The 16,489-nt window shown below is 43.7% G+C and overlaps 1 protein-coding gene across 3 annotated transcripts in view; it reads right to left on the bottom strand.

Moving 5' to 3' along the window:
* The window catches only part of LOC147899540 (potassium channel KAT3-like), a 96,137-nt gene that overhangs the window by 674 nt on the left and 78,974 nt on the right, over positions 1-16,489 (bottom strand). For 2 of the 3 annotated variants that reach the window (XM_087378689.1, XM_087378691.1), the window contains exons 9-12: positions 4,769-4,954; positions 4,412-4,606; positions 4,199-4,274; positions 13-780 (exon numbers count right to left, since the gene is read on the bottom strand). In XM_087378689.1, coding sequence (XP_087234815.1) covers positions 13-780; positions 4,199-4,274; positions 4,412-4,606; positions 4,769-4,954 — 1,225 coding nt within the window. The remainder of the gene's footprint in view (positions 1-12; positions 781-4,198; positions 4,275-4,411; positions 4,607-4,768; positions 4,955-16,489) is intronic. The other variant, XM_087378690.1, reaches the window with a different exon arrangement.

Raw genomic sequence — 16,489 nt, 5'->3', positions numbered from 1 at the left:
ACTTCCACTTACTAGCAAATTCAAGCAGCTCCTCCAAGGAGTTGGGCAAAGCAATCAGCTTGCCAAGCTGCAGCATGGGTGATCCTATCACTTTGGGGTAACGGTAAATTGCTACCCGTACTGGGGGATGCTGCTGGGCATGAACATTCCTGTTGCAATTCATAGACTGACAAGAGACTAATCTAAAGAATGAATTGTCGAAGTTTACCATTGTGCCTCCACTTTCCATTGCTCCTGTTTCAGGGATTTTCCCCAACTGTGAGCTACTTGCTTTTTCTCTAAACAAAGAAATCTCTTTTTCAGAAACAACCAGTGATCCATAAAATTTACCACTTACAGCCTCTGTTTCACCCCTTTGTTTTGGGATTTGATGAGTGTTGAATTGTTCATCTGACTGCCTATTTGAGCAAGGAAACCCTTTAATGAGATACTCCGGTCCTTGACTATTACCATCCTTTGATAATTCAGCTGGTTTCAAGTTTTCTTTCTGGATTTGCTCCATATAAGCTCCATGATAAGCAAGGAAATTGACAAGTTCTGGAAAACCTTCTGTTACTGCAGTGTCCAGTGCTGTTGAACCATATGAGTTTTTTGCATTAACATCAGCACCATATGTTAACATATCCTGCAAGATCTTTACATCACCTAGCTTGACTGCTGCACATAAAAGATCTCCCTCATTTCCTGCACTCAAGCGTGCTCCATGCTCCCACAGTAGTTTAGCAATTGCTTCATGCTGTCCTAGTATTGCTTTCAAAAGGGGAGATCTTCCATCCTTGTCTGCAAATATAGCATATACAGTGATTCAAACCAATATAGAACCTGAATTAGGTGTGGGGTTGGGTTGAAGGATGTGAATTCAAATAGCTTTTGATTGCTAGAAACTGTAATTATATTCACAATGTCTTTTAAAAACAGGGACAAAATGACTTTTCCAAGTGTATAAGGGATAGAAACACAAATTTTCTTTCTTTTGCATTAATATTTGGGCAATCAACTCATAATCACAAAAAGGTATGCACATGCCGTAGAACTGGGAAAAAGGAAAATATGAGCATTATTGTCACAGGTTATAGCCTCTTGTATAAGGGCATCCTGATTTTACATTGAAGGTACTAATTTTTAGAGCATCTCATGTTTTGGAGGTTTGTGTGCTCTCTCTTTTGTTCATTTGCCGCTGCACTCTCACGGACCCATGTGGGCTGCCTATAGCTTGCTCGTATTTGTTGTTAAATATATCCACCAGCTTGGCAGCTCGCTCAATAGTTTGGGGCTTGTGAGCCCTCACATCGGAGGCCAGGGAGGGATGCAAACCTTGAATAAAACGCAGCAACTTTCCCTTCTCAAATATGTCACGCACAAAAAGGGTAAATTTCCAAAATTGCTGCAAATACTCATGCACCGTGCCTGCCTGTGATAGTGCATAGAAGTCTGCTAACTACCCCTCTAGTACTAGTGGGGATAGCAAGCACATTCCTTCCTGTAGGAAGTTATTCAGCTCACTTGAGCATGCATCAAATGGGGGGACAGTCACATGTTAATGCTGGTCTTTGTGGGAATTTTATGAGACCATAAGAGGAGAAGATAGTGGTTAATTATTTTTGATCCTGATTGGAAGACCAGTTTCCTTTCATCCACTCCATTTTTCACTTGCCAGGAAATGTGTAAAATTGCATGCATAAGTAGGACAAGATCGCATGCCAAATGCTCTCAATAATTTCAACAAATTAAGGAGCATGAGTTCATGGCTTGCTGCTGTGGGACATGATCGACAGAAAGGGAAAAATCATACCAGGTAGTTCTATTACAAATGGATGGGGATTTTTTTGTCTGTGTGGTTGATTGATAAACATTTTGAGTTCTTTCAGAGTACTTATAATATACACACGCTGAAATTGGGCTGTGCGATCTGAAATTGAAAACTTCAGAAAAATAAGAGGTTGAATTCTACTGAGGGCTGCTGCTGCTCTCCGCCTTCTTGTCCCAACCTGCCCCTCTTCTGCCCCTAGCCTTCCCTCTCCCGTCCCCTTCCTGGTCGCCCTCTTTATAGACATCCTGACCTCCCTTCTCCATAGACATATTTCCCTCCCTTCTCTCAGCCTCGCCTCTGCCGATGGTAATGGACTCTCATACAGCCTGCACATACACCTGCACGTACCCCTCGTCTAGCACACCTACCCCCTCCCCCTCCCCCCTGGTTATCCTTCTCCCTAGCCTTCCCGCCCTCGCTATGTCAAGGACCACAAACGTATATTGATTGTCCCCCCCTCTGAATCCAAAAAGAATCACATACATGATAAGAGAACTCAGTCCTCCATTCCAGAAGTAGCTAACTGATGAGCCCTTGCTGTGGCAAGGCACTCAAGGACCCAAGAATCTAATGGCCTTTTCTGATCTTCCTTCTGCAGGATTGCTAGCTGTTGGCAGATGGCAATCTCCTGTCTAAGGACATCAGGTCTCCTGGTCCTAGCAACATAGAGATAAAACTCACCAGCATGAAAAGAAGAGCTGCTGCCAACATAGGAGGAGAGCAGGTGGCAATCTCCTGTCCAAGAACATCAGGTCTCCTGGTCCTAGCAACATAGAGATAAAACTCACCAGTATGAAGAAGAGCTGCTGCCGAGATAGGAGGAGAGCAGACACAATCCTGCAAATAAAATGTGGGCCACCACCACTGCTAACTACTCTGCAAACTGTGGTGAAAAACAAACTGTGCCACCTCTATCTAGAGTCCAATCATCAGCATAGAATCTGTCAATATGTGCAAGGATCGGCATCAAGAATCTCCTATTTGACCAAGAGAATAGGAGCCAAGAACGTAAGTTGCATCATCAATCCAACACTCTATCCTGATATTGAAAAATCAATCCATCCCCAAAAGAGAGAGAGAGAGAGAGAGAGAGAGAGAGTGAAGACCACCTTTCCTTCCCCCTTTTTTATCTGCGGGCAGCTCCATCATGTTTAAGTCACCACCAAGGATCCAAGAATCAGCAATAGGAGCCCAAGAGAGCAATTCCTTCAAAAAAGGATCTGTTCCTCCCTATTGTTGGAGGCATAAAATTTAAGAAACAAAATCTTGGCCCATGAATCAATAGAATAATCCACTACTCTAAACGGAATAATAATGTCATGGCCTACCAAAAGAGTCAGAATGGTGGATAAAACTGAAATGCATATTCCCCCTTTGATGCCAAGCATAGTAGACCAAAAGTGGGACCAGAAAGCAATTTTTCTACAATCCCTATCATCTAGTATATTGGAGAAAGACAACATCAATGGGTTCCCCTGAAACTTTTGGATGAACCTGATTGCATATCAGCTATCTCCAGTGGTGATGAGGAATACGACCAGAATGTTACACGTCACAATCCTCGTTGATGAGAGGAAGATTGCAACAACTTCCACGACCTAGTGGTGCTTCCACATTAGTGCCTGATCTCCTTGCGTAAGGGGAGGAAAATCCATTGGAAAAAGAAAGACCTGTCCAATGGAAGGTTAAGGAGACCCACCATCCAAAACGGGATGCGCCAAGGAGTGATGCATAAGCTAACACTTTTTCCAACTTGGATTTATTGAATGCATTGCTCCAATACTTGCTTCATCAATATTGTATATATGTTTCAGCAAAATCTACCGGTAACATATATGGAATCCATATAATTGTTATCGTTATCATGCTTTTATATAAGTTCTTACCTTGATTGTGACATGAATACTAAGATCATTGTGGTCTTGAGATTGCAACAAGTTCTAACATATTGTATGTTCTTGGATGGATACAGGTTAATGTCTACCCTGCCCAACAAGCTGAAGATATATTATTATATTGGGTGAAGGTTATTTAATATGAGACTTGTTTGAGGTCACATTGGATGCCTCTTTATGATAGTTTAATGTTGGTCAAATTTTGATTATGACCATCACACATACACATATGTGCGCGCGCATGCACACCAAGGCAAGCATGCATGTGCCAGATCTTAATAAAGGAGAGAGTTATCACATCAAGGTTAGACATCAAAGATCTATGTGAAGGGTATTAAAGGATTTTATGTACAATTCTAAAGATATTCAAGAACTTTATATCATCTCGATGTCACAAAAAGGAAAAAGAACCTATGAAACTATATTGCTTCTAGCGTGCACATTTCAATAGTCACAAGGTGTCCTATGAATATAACCATGGTTGAGGACATACCTTGAATGTTGGGATCTACTCCATAAGTCAAAAGAGCTTGCACACATTCTATAAAACCGTTTGCTGCTGCTATGTACTGTCTCAAGAAATAGACAGGGGAAAAGTCAATGCATTTTGTACATTGACAGATACAGCAGAGTTTCAAAATTCGAGATTACTGAAAGTGTACAAAACTAGTTCTCAATGTGTTTTAAAATGTGGATATATACAGACCAAAGGTGTGCGACCAAGGTCATCTGTAGCATTTGGGTCCCTTCCCCGCATTAAAAGTTGTTTCAAAAGCTCACAATGCCCCCTCGAGGCAGCAGAGCAGAGGCTTACATTCAAGCCCCCCCAGTCCTCTCCAAACATGGACTGAATCGCTCCTGAGAGCTTCAAGATAGATGTGTGACTCGAGTTTTTCAGAAACTGTCAAAATCAAATATAAACTATTGGGAAAAGAAGGGAAATGCAATGGTGAAATTGTAAATACAACCACATTCTATCATTTCTGGAAGTAGAAGTAATCATAGAAAGGCATGAAATAGGCAACCGGACCATTGCACTGGAAGCTCTGTGAAAAAGATTGACCTTGTAAAAATTGCCCATTATGATCTGCCCATCTATTTTGTTGTCTTGCACAATGTTCACAAACATATTTTTGTTGATCCGCAATAGTTGAGAAAGTTTATTTGTACGAACTGTGAAAAGTTGAGGCCTGTAACATAATACTCCGATTTCTCCAACGACATCCCCTGAATTTGCAATTTTAATGCACTGAAACAAGTGAATATGTATGAGTCCCCTTTGCTTACATTTGGAGGTCAAACTAAGCATCATAAAAACAATGTGGTTCTGCATCGGAAAGTAAATCAGTAATCCAGGTTGCAAAACATTTATTCCTTACATCAGGCATTCCTTGATTTGAAATTGGATCTGTGATGAAAACCTTAATTCGCATTGATTTTCATTTGTATGTCAGAATGCGAGATATAATTTATAATTATTTCATTGATTTAGCTAGAGGAACTTGTACATTTAGCAAAGATCACATATCTTCCATCGTAACGATTTCATGCCCACGTAGCTCCAATATGATAGCTAGAGTAGTGGTATGTTCTAGTCTTTAATGACTCAAAATATATTGAATGGAGTTAGGGAAGTAGATAGTTGGAAAAATCAAACACCTTGCACCTTCTTCGTGAACCTTTGTCGTTACCCCTCCCTGCTCCTTGCCCCCACTTGCTTCTACCCGTGCCCCCTTCCTTGTCCTCAGCCTTGACTTGATCTCACCCCCGCCCTGCCTTACCCTCAGCCTTGACTTGCTCTCACCCTCAACCTGCCTTGCCCTCATTCCCCCATTTCCCAGACTATATGACTTCCGCACGTTAACCGTACGGCTGTAACTCCATACTCCCTCCTGTCCCTCACTAGTAGTCCACATAGGTTGTACAGTGCCCAGCCTCCATATAGGAGGCTTGTACAACCTTGATAAGCTGTCCACCATTCTGCTCCCTCTCCACCATTCCACTCCACTCCACTGTGCCTCACCTTCCCTCAATTACACTCCCGCTCCACCTTCCCACATCCTATGCTTCACTCCACTCTCCCTCACCAACCCCTACCTCTAGATTTTCCTTAGTTTCTCCCTCGAGGTCTTGCAAGTGGTGATTGTCGACTCAAAGGCTTCAAGTCAACCTTCCATTTCAAATTGGCGAATGGCTTCCTATTCACCCAATCATTCTTTCACCTCATTGGCTAGGAGAACATGTCTTTTATCCACAGATGGCGTTGCAGCAACTCAAGAAGGATGTCAAAGTTGAGAGTGCAACCACTCACGTGCACGCATCCATGGGTCTCATCCTTCCAAAATCCAAGCTAGAGACTAGATGTAGGTAGCGCCTTCCCTCTGATCTTTTTGTGCATATTCAGGATGTTAGGATTTTAGAGAGGGGTTTCTTCTAGGTGGTCTTTGACTTCTCAGAGCTTACCTCGTTTGTTTTGGCAGCTAGTCTTCTAGGCTCTAGCCCTTAGCTCCACAAAGATTTTTCTTACTCCCTTTTAATTAGATTTTGATCCAGTTGAGGATGACAAGAGAATCACTCCCATTCTTGTCAAACTCCATAACTTTTTGTTGTTGTACCATTATATTCGCCTACCAATGACCATCGGAGCCCTTTTTGGTGTGATCAATGAGATACCTCCACTATCTAGATTGCTCTTTTCAATGGCAAAGCTAGTAAGGATGGACGGGGTACCACATGTTAGGGTCTTGTCTCTCAGATGTTAATATCAATGAGGACCACACTCTGCTTCAGTATCAAGATAGACCCCTTTTGAGGTAGAGGATTGAGATTTTGGGATGACTAGACCAGCGCTGCATTTGTGGACTATTTTGCCAGAGAATGCACCTAAAAGAAAAAGAAGAACACTTCTTATTTAGATCGATAGGGTCCTCCTTTTGGAGTGGAAAGCAAGACATGAGAGTGTATTTAACAAGACAGTTTTGACTTAACTAGAAAGCTCCATTGAGTAGTGAGAAATGAAAGCACAACACTTGGGTTATATGAAACCCATATATGAGGAAATAAAATGAGATCAGCCTACATAACAATACCATGGCATGTGTTCCTACAATTCTCCCCTCAATTGCATATCCATGTATGAGGAAATAAAAGAGACTAGACTAATTAAAATCAGCCTAGACTAATTAAAATCGGAATAGCCTACATAACCATACCATTGCATATGTTGCATATGTTCCTATGGTTCTCCCCTCAATGGTATGGCTAAACTAATCTCAAAATGTCTCAGGAGTACCTAGTGTACCTAAAGTACCGTGGTTTCACAAATTATCCATAAGGATATAGCAACCTATGGGTATATAAACAAGCGAATACAAGTACTCGTGAGTTGTGAGCACTGCCCTTAGAGGGACGAGTTGATTTGGGAGGAAGAGAGAGACAGAAGGGGGGGGAAAGAGGGGCAAGTTGAATTTGGGAAGGGGGAGGAAAGAGGGAGGGGGAGAGAGAGACAGAAAGAAAGAAAGAAAGTGTATTATTGTCCACTAAAGGCCAAAATGGGCCCATGGGACATCAAGAACTCTACATACAATATAGCACAAAATCAACGTGCCACAAAGAAGAGGCATCGTCGAATATCATCTAAGTGCTACGCAATACAATGCAAGTGAAAGTACATAATGTCAAATCTGAGCCAAAATACAAAGTAAACTAGATGCAAGAAAACCGCCCCTGGGTGCAAAATGGGGGGATGAGTACAATATGCCAATGCAAAGATACAAGTCCAGGTGTCACCGAGTCTGAGAACCGAAATAATACTAGAAATCCTGTCCATCGACTCTGCCTCCTGCTATGAGAGTACAAATCTGAGCAAAGGTGAGGTGAGCGGCTGGTGGGGTGAGATCTCCATGAGTAAGTCTCCTCCGAAAAGCTGCCATCATCCTAGATCGTCTAGAGATGAAGCAGCGAGTACGTCCCCTATGTAACAAGATCCTGCGGCGTCTACAAACCATCTCATATGTACATCCACAGGGTGGAGGCATGTGTCCTGTGTGAGCTCTGACCTCCTCATGCTCCTCCTGGTCTCTGTCCTCTGGTATAGCGTGTGCCTGAGCTCTATCAGGCTGGGCTCTATCACGCTCCGGTCTATGCTGATGGTCTCTGAGGTAGTCTCCTCGAAGCATAGTGGCCTCCCTGACATAAAGAGCTAGGCAATGCTGATCCTCGTAGTCCATCACTCGTGAGAGAGGTCCAAAGCCATCCGTGAAGAGACAGTGGAATCTACCTCTGAGCTCATAATATAGCGGGCATCTGCAAATGAAGTGCTCCTCTGACTCCATCTCTCCCATGGTGCAACAAGGGCAGATCCTGGTCTCTCGGCCTGGTCGCCGTCCATCCTCCATGCGTCGCATCCTACCAGCCTCTATCTCGAGCTGATGCGAAGAGACTCTAAGTTGGCCAAGGGCAATCCTCAATGAGTGGGACATGTGGATACCTGTATAGCCTGGTGGAATGACAAACCCATCCTCTGAGATCCGAAGGAAGTGGTCACGATATGTGGCCATCTTCGTCGGAAGCTGCGTGGGATAAATCCAAGTGCGATACGTATGAAGCTGCAGCAAGTCTGCTCTCGTGACCTGGCTAAGCTCGTGGCGAGTCAACTCGAGATGAGGGGCATCCATGCTGTATCGGAAGGGAGGCAGTCTATCCATGTCTAGTCCAGGAGATGTGAGCCACCTAGTGAGTCTGAAGTACCAGCAGTATCAGGCCCCAGATCGTGCCAACTCCATAGAAGATGCAAGTGCTAACCATGGCAACCGAGCTCTGCCTGCTGCTGAGTCTCCAAACTCCCTAACCCTGTGCAGATACATGACCGACTGAAACGCTGCATCCAATGCAAGGGGAGTAGCTCCAAACTCTGCTAGCATGATCTCGTGCGGAACTGTAGCCTTGGCCCTAATGAGCCGAGAGAACATGATGATCTGTAACCTCTCTACTCGTCTCCAATCTGCAGCGCCGAGGTCTCCTGCCCAGAAAGGAGCTGCATACATCGCAGCTGGTCTCACCAATGTGTCAAAAAGCAAGGATTTCGTATCGGAATGCTGAAAGTGGGACTGAAAACACTGACGCTCAAGATGAGCCAACGACGCATACCCTTTACTAATCCTATCTCGTGCTGCATATGTCATGGTGAAGACCGGTCCCCTGAAAACTGCCCCCAAATAAGTGTACTCTCTAACAAGCTCAATGGGCTGTCTGTCATAAGTGAAGCAAAACTCATCCGTGCTGTAAATACGATCAGAGGTGTTGAAAACCATAACCTTGGTCTTGCCAAGGTTTACGGTCAACCCCCTGTCCTAGCAAAACCTGTGGAGTGCCTCAATATGTGCCTGGAGGCCCTGAGCAGTAGAGGAAATGAGAACCACATCGTCTGCATACAGGAGGATAGGAATGGAGGATCCTGAGAGAGTAGAGCCCACACCGCCTGTCATCTGTACAAACATCTCTAGCTCATCAATATATAATCCAAAGAGAGTAGGACCAGTGACCCTCTCATACAAAGCCATGATAGCCCACTGTATCTCTCCACTGAAGCCCATCTGACGAATCCTCTGAAACAATCTGAATCGCGGAACTGTGTCAAATGCCTTCCTGAAGTCCACGAAGCAACAATAAAGCCGTTGCCTTCGTGACTTCGCCTCCTCTACCAGTGCCCTGAGTGTGAGGATGTGGTCAAGTATCGAATGATCCCTGCGAAATCCAGCCTGCCCTCTGGCTCTGAGTCCTGTCGTCTCGGCATGGTCATTTATACGACTTTCCAAAACTGATGCATAGATCTTGGCCATAACGTGGCCAATCATGATGGTCCTGTAATTCGATGGCTCCATAGGGTCCCCCGACTTGTGGATAGGTACTATGGTATTGCCTAACCAGGACTGTGGTAGGCCTGTACAAACAGACTCATTGAAGAGACGGGAAAGAACAAAATCTAAGGCATCAATCCCATGGAGTACATACTCCGCTTGCAATCCATCATGATCCTTAGCTCTCCCGTTCTTCAATCGGTGGACTGCTGCACGGACACTCTCTGGTGTGAAGAGACTAGATGAAGCTGGCCTAGGGGTATGGGATAAATCGATGGCTGGCTGATCTGAAAAATCGTATAGAGCTGAAGTATATGCAGACCAGACACGTGGATCTGTGAGGGGGTTCTGAGACTTCATGCGGAGGAATTTTCTCTAGAATTCCTTGGAGTCACAGCTGAAAAGCAAGCTTCTCAGCTCCTCCTCATTCCGGGCTAGAAATTGACGTTTCTTGCGCCTAACCAACCGCTTGTAGTCTCTCTTGGTTTCGGCAAGGAGGGGAGACTTCTCCTTGGTCTCAAGGTGAAGTTTCCTGCGGAATTCCTTACACTCCTCGTCATACCAACCGTTGCAAGGAACAAGACCAACCGGTGGGGGACTAGACGAATGACATGTGGCAGGGAACGACATGTGAGCGGCAGAAACGAGTGAAGTATGTACAAGTTCCCACCGGTCCTACGTGGATGGTAGAGCATCTAATAGATGAGGACGGAGTAGGCGGCTGAGGTTCTGGCTATATACATCATCGAACTGGTGGTCGAAATGAACCTCATAATAGGGTTGGCGGTCGTGATAACGAGGGGGGGGTGGGTCATGGGAGACATGAGTCAAAGTAAAGTGGATGAGTGCATGGTCGGCAGAGGGCATGAAGGGGCTAACAGTAAGGCTATGGATGGAAGGGACTAGAGTCGGGGGACCTATGATGTAGTCGATCACGCTAGTACCACGCCCAGAAGCAGAAGAGAATGTAGGCATGGAAGACTGTGGCCACCTGGACAAGCTGTTATAAATGACCATACCGTGCGAGGTGAAGAGCTCCAGTAACTGACGTCCCTGATTTGTGGGCTGTACTGTGCAGTCTGATGAAGTCCGACAGAGGCTATCATCGTGAAATGCTGGGAGTATGACCGGATCCTCCATGAAGTCATAAGTGAGGGCCTGTCTGTCTGAGGTCCTCGCGTTGAAGTCTCCTAAAAGACTTCTCCGCGATGTGAAAAATCTGCAATGTCCACTGAGAGATCCTGGTCCAGTGGAAGAATAGATCGACTACGCCGGGGGGAAGTAGCAAACTGCAATAAAAAGATCTCGCTGAGGGGCTCTGCTGCGGATGCGTACCCACAAGAATCGGGCATGTGAATCCGCTCTCTCCACTGTGATGATCCGATCGAGATGCTCTCTGTACAAAATGGCCACTCCTCCAGATCCTCTCACTCCAAATGTCCGAGTGTGCTGCCTGAAAGCAGATCTCCATGTATACCCTGTCACTCGTGGCAAAGGTCTCTCTGGACTCTCGTGTGTCTCCGTGAAAAAGATGATATCTCTCCCAAAGAATGCCCCCCGTAGATTGCCTGGCTGTGCTGTAAAAGAACCATTGCATTTCCATATAGCGATGCGTAGACTATCTGACGGGTGGTGTGTCCCATGGGCCCTGTCTTGTCAAGCGGTCGGAGCAGGAGGTGGAGGTGGGGCTATATCTGCTGGTCTGCCATCTCTAAGCACTGTGGGAGCACGCCTCAAGGTGCCTGTGATGAGTCTGCCATCCCTGATCACTGCCCACTTGCCCTGAGCTCGGGCTGCATCTCTCTGAGGCATGAGCGCCTTGCGCTCTCAACCTGTATCTGAGTCAGATCCTCGTCCATGGAAATCTGTGGGTGGTCTCTGAGTGTCCCTCTCCTCCTGAGGGCAGCTAGACGTGCCTGGGCATCTCTGAATCTGATAATGAGGGGCTGCTCTCTAGTAAGATCCCTCCCGACTCTATATGCTCCTACTATGCCATGATCCTGTACTCCCAATGTCTGAGAGACAAAGGAGAATCACTCAAATTTGAAAGGAGTATGGGGTGGCGAAGTGGCCTAAAATAACTGAGGGACACTTTTTGTCAAAAGTATAGGAGAGCACTGCCTGCAGGGCAGTGCTAACAAATAAAAACAATGTCATCTTACCACCCCCCTTGACATGTTTGTAATCTCTCATCCCCAAGCCTTCTTGAAGGTATATAAATTTGGTAGAAAGGCTTTCGGTGAAGATGTCCACCACATTGTTCTTAGATGGAAAATAGATGAGGTCAATGAATCCATTCTTAGTACAACCCCAAATGTAGTGATGATTTTCAATGTGCTTTGTGCGAACATGAACACAAGATTGTTTGCAATGGCAATGCAACTCTGACTATAATAGTAATTAATTTGGCCAACTATGCTATGAATGATGCACATCATGCATTAAATTCCTTAACCACATGCATTCCATGGTGGCTGCATTTGCTGCCTTATATTCTGCTTCAATGGCTTCTTACTAAGCCATGCAATGCAAGCTGAACCCAATGAGAAAAATAGCCAGAAGTGGAATGTATGTCATCAAATGTCCCCTGACAAATCAGAGTCTATATACCCATAAAGGTCAATGCCACAATCTTGGGCATAATTCAGATCACAGGTGAGAGTACCATGAACATATCTAAGACCCCTTTTGGCTACATTCCAATGTGCGACTGTGAGATAATGCATGAATTGACTCAGCAACCCTGTAGGATCAGCAATGTTAGGTCTCATAGAGCACAAATAAAAGAGGTTTCCTACCAAGATGTCTATAGAGTGTACCTCAAACTTGTCAGTTGTGTCATGTTTCTTGAGCCTAAGGACTTTCTCAAGTGGAATAGATATGGGTTTTCTATTTTGCATCTTGAATTTTTGCAAGAGACTCCTGGTATATTTTTTCTGTGACATGCATATGCCTTCCTTGGTTTGTCAAAACTCAATACCCAAATAATAGTGCAATAAACCCATATCAAAACATGTTTGTCAGCATGGATTGCACTTCATGAATTTTCTGATCACTATAACCAGTGAGTATGATATAATCCACGTAGAGAACTAGGATGATCAAATCTGGTTTTTCTTGTAGAACATAAAGATTTGGCTCAGTGTGATTGTTAATATAACCCTTGGACAGAAAAACTTGATGTATCTCGTGATGCCATGCATGTAGTGCTTGTTTGATCCCATAAAGTGTTGTCTTAAGCCTACACACCTTGTGCTCTTGTCCAATAATCTCAAATCCTTGGAGTTGCTACACATAGACCTCCTCCTTCACAGGAGAAGTTTTGCAAATATCATGGTTGATGTAATTAAATAATGGAAAGTATGGATCATGTATTGAAGAATAAGGTATACCAATAAATCTGAACCAAAACGAAGTCTGTAGGTATACACTTATCCTAGCCTACACTACAATAGTATTTCATAGTATGAGTTACCTCAAAGGAAGTCACCCCAAACAATGACTGACATACAACAAAAGTGGGTCATGTATTTGAAGAAGTGATCTTATCTCATGTAATTCAAAAAAGGAGGCACAGGCCAAGTCAAAACAGGATCAAAACAAAATACCTAGTTCTCCAATTTTCCTGGCCTATACTACAAAATCATGTTAAAAAGTATGAATCATATAGTCCCTATTCTACCCTAAGAAAAGAATGTAAATAAGAACATGTACTTGCATGGAACAAATATGCCATGTGTGTCATGCATGATTACTGAAGTCCTTGCAGGTGCAAGATGGTCCATTGCATATATGCATAATATACACCTCCCAAAATCTCTCATTCCCATCCATATGTGCACTGATCCAAGGTTTATTGCAGTATCATGCACAAGGAGTGATCAATGCGGTCAGAGCAAAACTTAGAGATACTATAGCATCGTTTCATTTTTACGACGAGCTGAATTAGGAGTCATGATTGGAGTGCATATCAATGGTATTCAACAACATTGCTATCAATAGCAATCTCCAAGTGGCATGATGTTTTTTTAAAATGCATAAAAGAGTTTAGTTTGTATTAATCATAAAGATTTTACAATAAGTTCCATACGAAACGTATTCCCCAAGTTAAGGGAGCAAAACAGCAAACGATAGAAACTGCTATAGTAGAGCATTTTGGAGGATGGCTGGTGTAGCATAAGCCACATAAGCTAAGTGGATATAACAGCCTAGTAAGTGTCTAGTGCAGAAAAAAGGAACCAGAAGCTTTGAGAGGATTGTCCACCTGCATTCCACCTCATCCTTAACTTGGAAGCAGCCAGGGTAGTGGGTCTGCAGTACATTTCTAACAATGTTGCATGGACCAAACAACTTGTCATGTTCTTCCATTTTCTTGAGGAGATGGTCATGTGCATCATTGAAATTGAATATTTCGTGTTCAAGATTTCTCTATGCTTGAAAAGAGATAAAAAGTACAACCTTTGCTTATTAGGACTTAGATCTTACATCAATCAGTGAAAGATGAGTTATCCCTACTAAATCAGTTCTTAGTCTATTTTAGAGTTTTGTGTGCTCTAGTACTTGGACTATATATACCAAGTACTAGTACTTCATTTAGTTGAACATTTTAGTTGGAGTTCACTTGTGTTCACGTCTTGTTCTCTTGTGTTCACAACTCTTCTCCATTCTTGTTCCTACATGTGGTATCAGAGCTAGTCCTTCCAGCCCTGTCACTTGCTTCCCCGTTCTCCCGCATGCTCTTGTTGCACTTCTATCGTGGAGAAGAAGTTAGTTCTTGCTGGCGGACTTCTCTTTTGGCTGTCTTGAGCTCCCATGAGCTTTGCATGATCTCGAGCTTCAATTTTGTTGCAAGATTTTGCATAACTCAGCTGCTGAGCGAATTCGTTTTGCGTCGCGCGTGGACTTTTTCAGGCAATTTTGGATACCGGACAAATCATTACTCACGTGTTGTGCATTTTGAAGCCAAGTGTTGGCTGTAAGTTGATGCACTTTTGGATGCCTATTGAGCAAGAGTTTGCTATTGCATTGTGAGCCATTGTTTGGCTGAGATACAGGCTCATTTTTCGGGTAGAAGCACATTTTTGGCACCATGACAGAGGTAGATAAGTTGAATGGACCCAACTATGCTTTGTGGTTGTTTACACTCAGGAATATCTTGGTTAGAAAGGGCTTATGGGACATTGTGAATGGGGATGAGACTAGACCTGCTGCACCTAGCTCTAGTGCATCTTCCACTACCACTCAGGGTTCTACTGCCACTACCCATGTCGCTCCCACAGAAGATCAAAGGAGGTTTGATCGAAGGGATGCCCAAGCTTTGTCTTTGATTGCATTGTCTGTGAAGATACACATTAAGTCCACTATCAAGTCTTGCAAGACTTCAAAGGCATCTTGGGATAAAGTGAAAAGTATGTGGAATGTGAAGAATGAAGCAAGAAGCATTGCCTTGCACAATAAGCTCAATGACTTGTCCATGCAGGAAGGTCAAACTATTTCAGCTCATATTAAAAAGATTACTGACATTCAGGATGAGCTCGTAGCTATTGATGAGGATATAGAAGACAATAAATTGGCCTCTATCACCCTCAATAGTCTGGCACCCTCATATGATACATTTGTTACTTCCTTGACCATTATGCTCAGGGTTGGTCCACTCAGTTTGAGGAGTTAGTTGGCTTGCTTGCCACTCATGGAAAGGGTAAATTTCAGAAAAATACCAGCCATGCTTATCAGCCCAGGAATGAGGGGAATGCAAACAAAAATGCAGGGAATGCAGATAAAGGTACAAAGGTGAGGAAGGCAGATGCAATTATTGCAAGAAGCCTGGTCATTACATTGTAGAGTGCCAGAAAGGGATTGCCAATGAGAAAAAGAGGCAAGGAACAAGTAGTCATTATGTGGCACCAGCTGAAAATGCCAATGCTTCACCATCTCATGCAAACTTTGCACAAGAGGGAAATGATTATGTGTTTACTGCATTTCATGACAGCTTTGGTGCTGGGGGGGATTTAGTGGCACATGATGCTTCTCTTGCTTCATCTGATGATTCTTTATTTGCTGCCATAGATACTTGGTATCTAGATAGTGGTGCATCGAAGCACATGACTCACAGGAAAGAGTGGTTTGAAGAAATCAAACATGTTCATGGCACACAGGTTACTTGTGCTAATGATGCCACTTAGGACATCATAGGAGTGGGAGATGTTTCCATCCTTCTCAATTCAGGAAAGAAAAAGTATATCCGTGATGTCTGGTATGTTCTTGACTTGAGGAAAAATCTTGTTTCCATTCCATCCATCGCTCATGATCACCACACTCTTGTGGAATTCTAGGATGATCAATGCAGGATAAAGGATCCAAAGAAAGGGTATGAGATGTGGCTACAGGTTTTTATGAGGCCAATATGGGTCTTTACAAGCTTGGTGATAAGCCCTATAATCAGCATGCTATTCTGCTACTCCAAGTGATTTATGGCGTGCCAGGTTTGGTCATGCACATCACAGAGCTTTGGCATAGTTTGAAGAGACATGGTAGCTAGCTAGGAACGGAATGGAAATATGGAAAGCATAATGACAGGCAAAATGGAAAGGAAGGAAAGTACAAGTACAAGGAAATAACCAAAATACTCACAACGTATTGATAGCTTGATGTTGACTGATATATTAGACAATAGACAAGTACAACACTATATAGTGTGCCACTAGACTCTAGAAAGTCACAATGTCTATGGGATATCTCCCAATATGACACGTGGCATGTCTAGGACTCACTAGACTATAAAACCACTCCTAGACCACCTAGAACACTCATTTTAGACTCACTTTGGCTTCATATTCCAACACCCCCCCATGAAGGCAAGGTGAGAGACTACTGGAATGGAACCAAGAACAGAACATGATAATGACGGTCTAAGGTGAGGGACTATT

Source organism: Dipteris shenzhenensis, chromosome 8, assembly GCF_047967505.1.
Source record: "Dipteris shenzhenensis isolate YYH24624 ecotype China chromosome 8, Dip_SZ_1.0, whole genome shotgun sequence".
NCBI classification, from domain to species: Eukaryota; Viridiplantae; Streptophyta; class Polypodiopsida; order Gleicheniales; family Dipteridaceae; genus Dipteris; species Dipteris shenzhenensis.
This window is presented reverse-complemented; position numbering and strand designations above follow the sequence as displayed.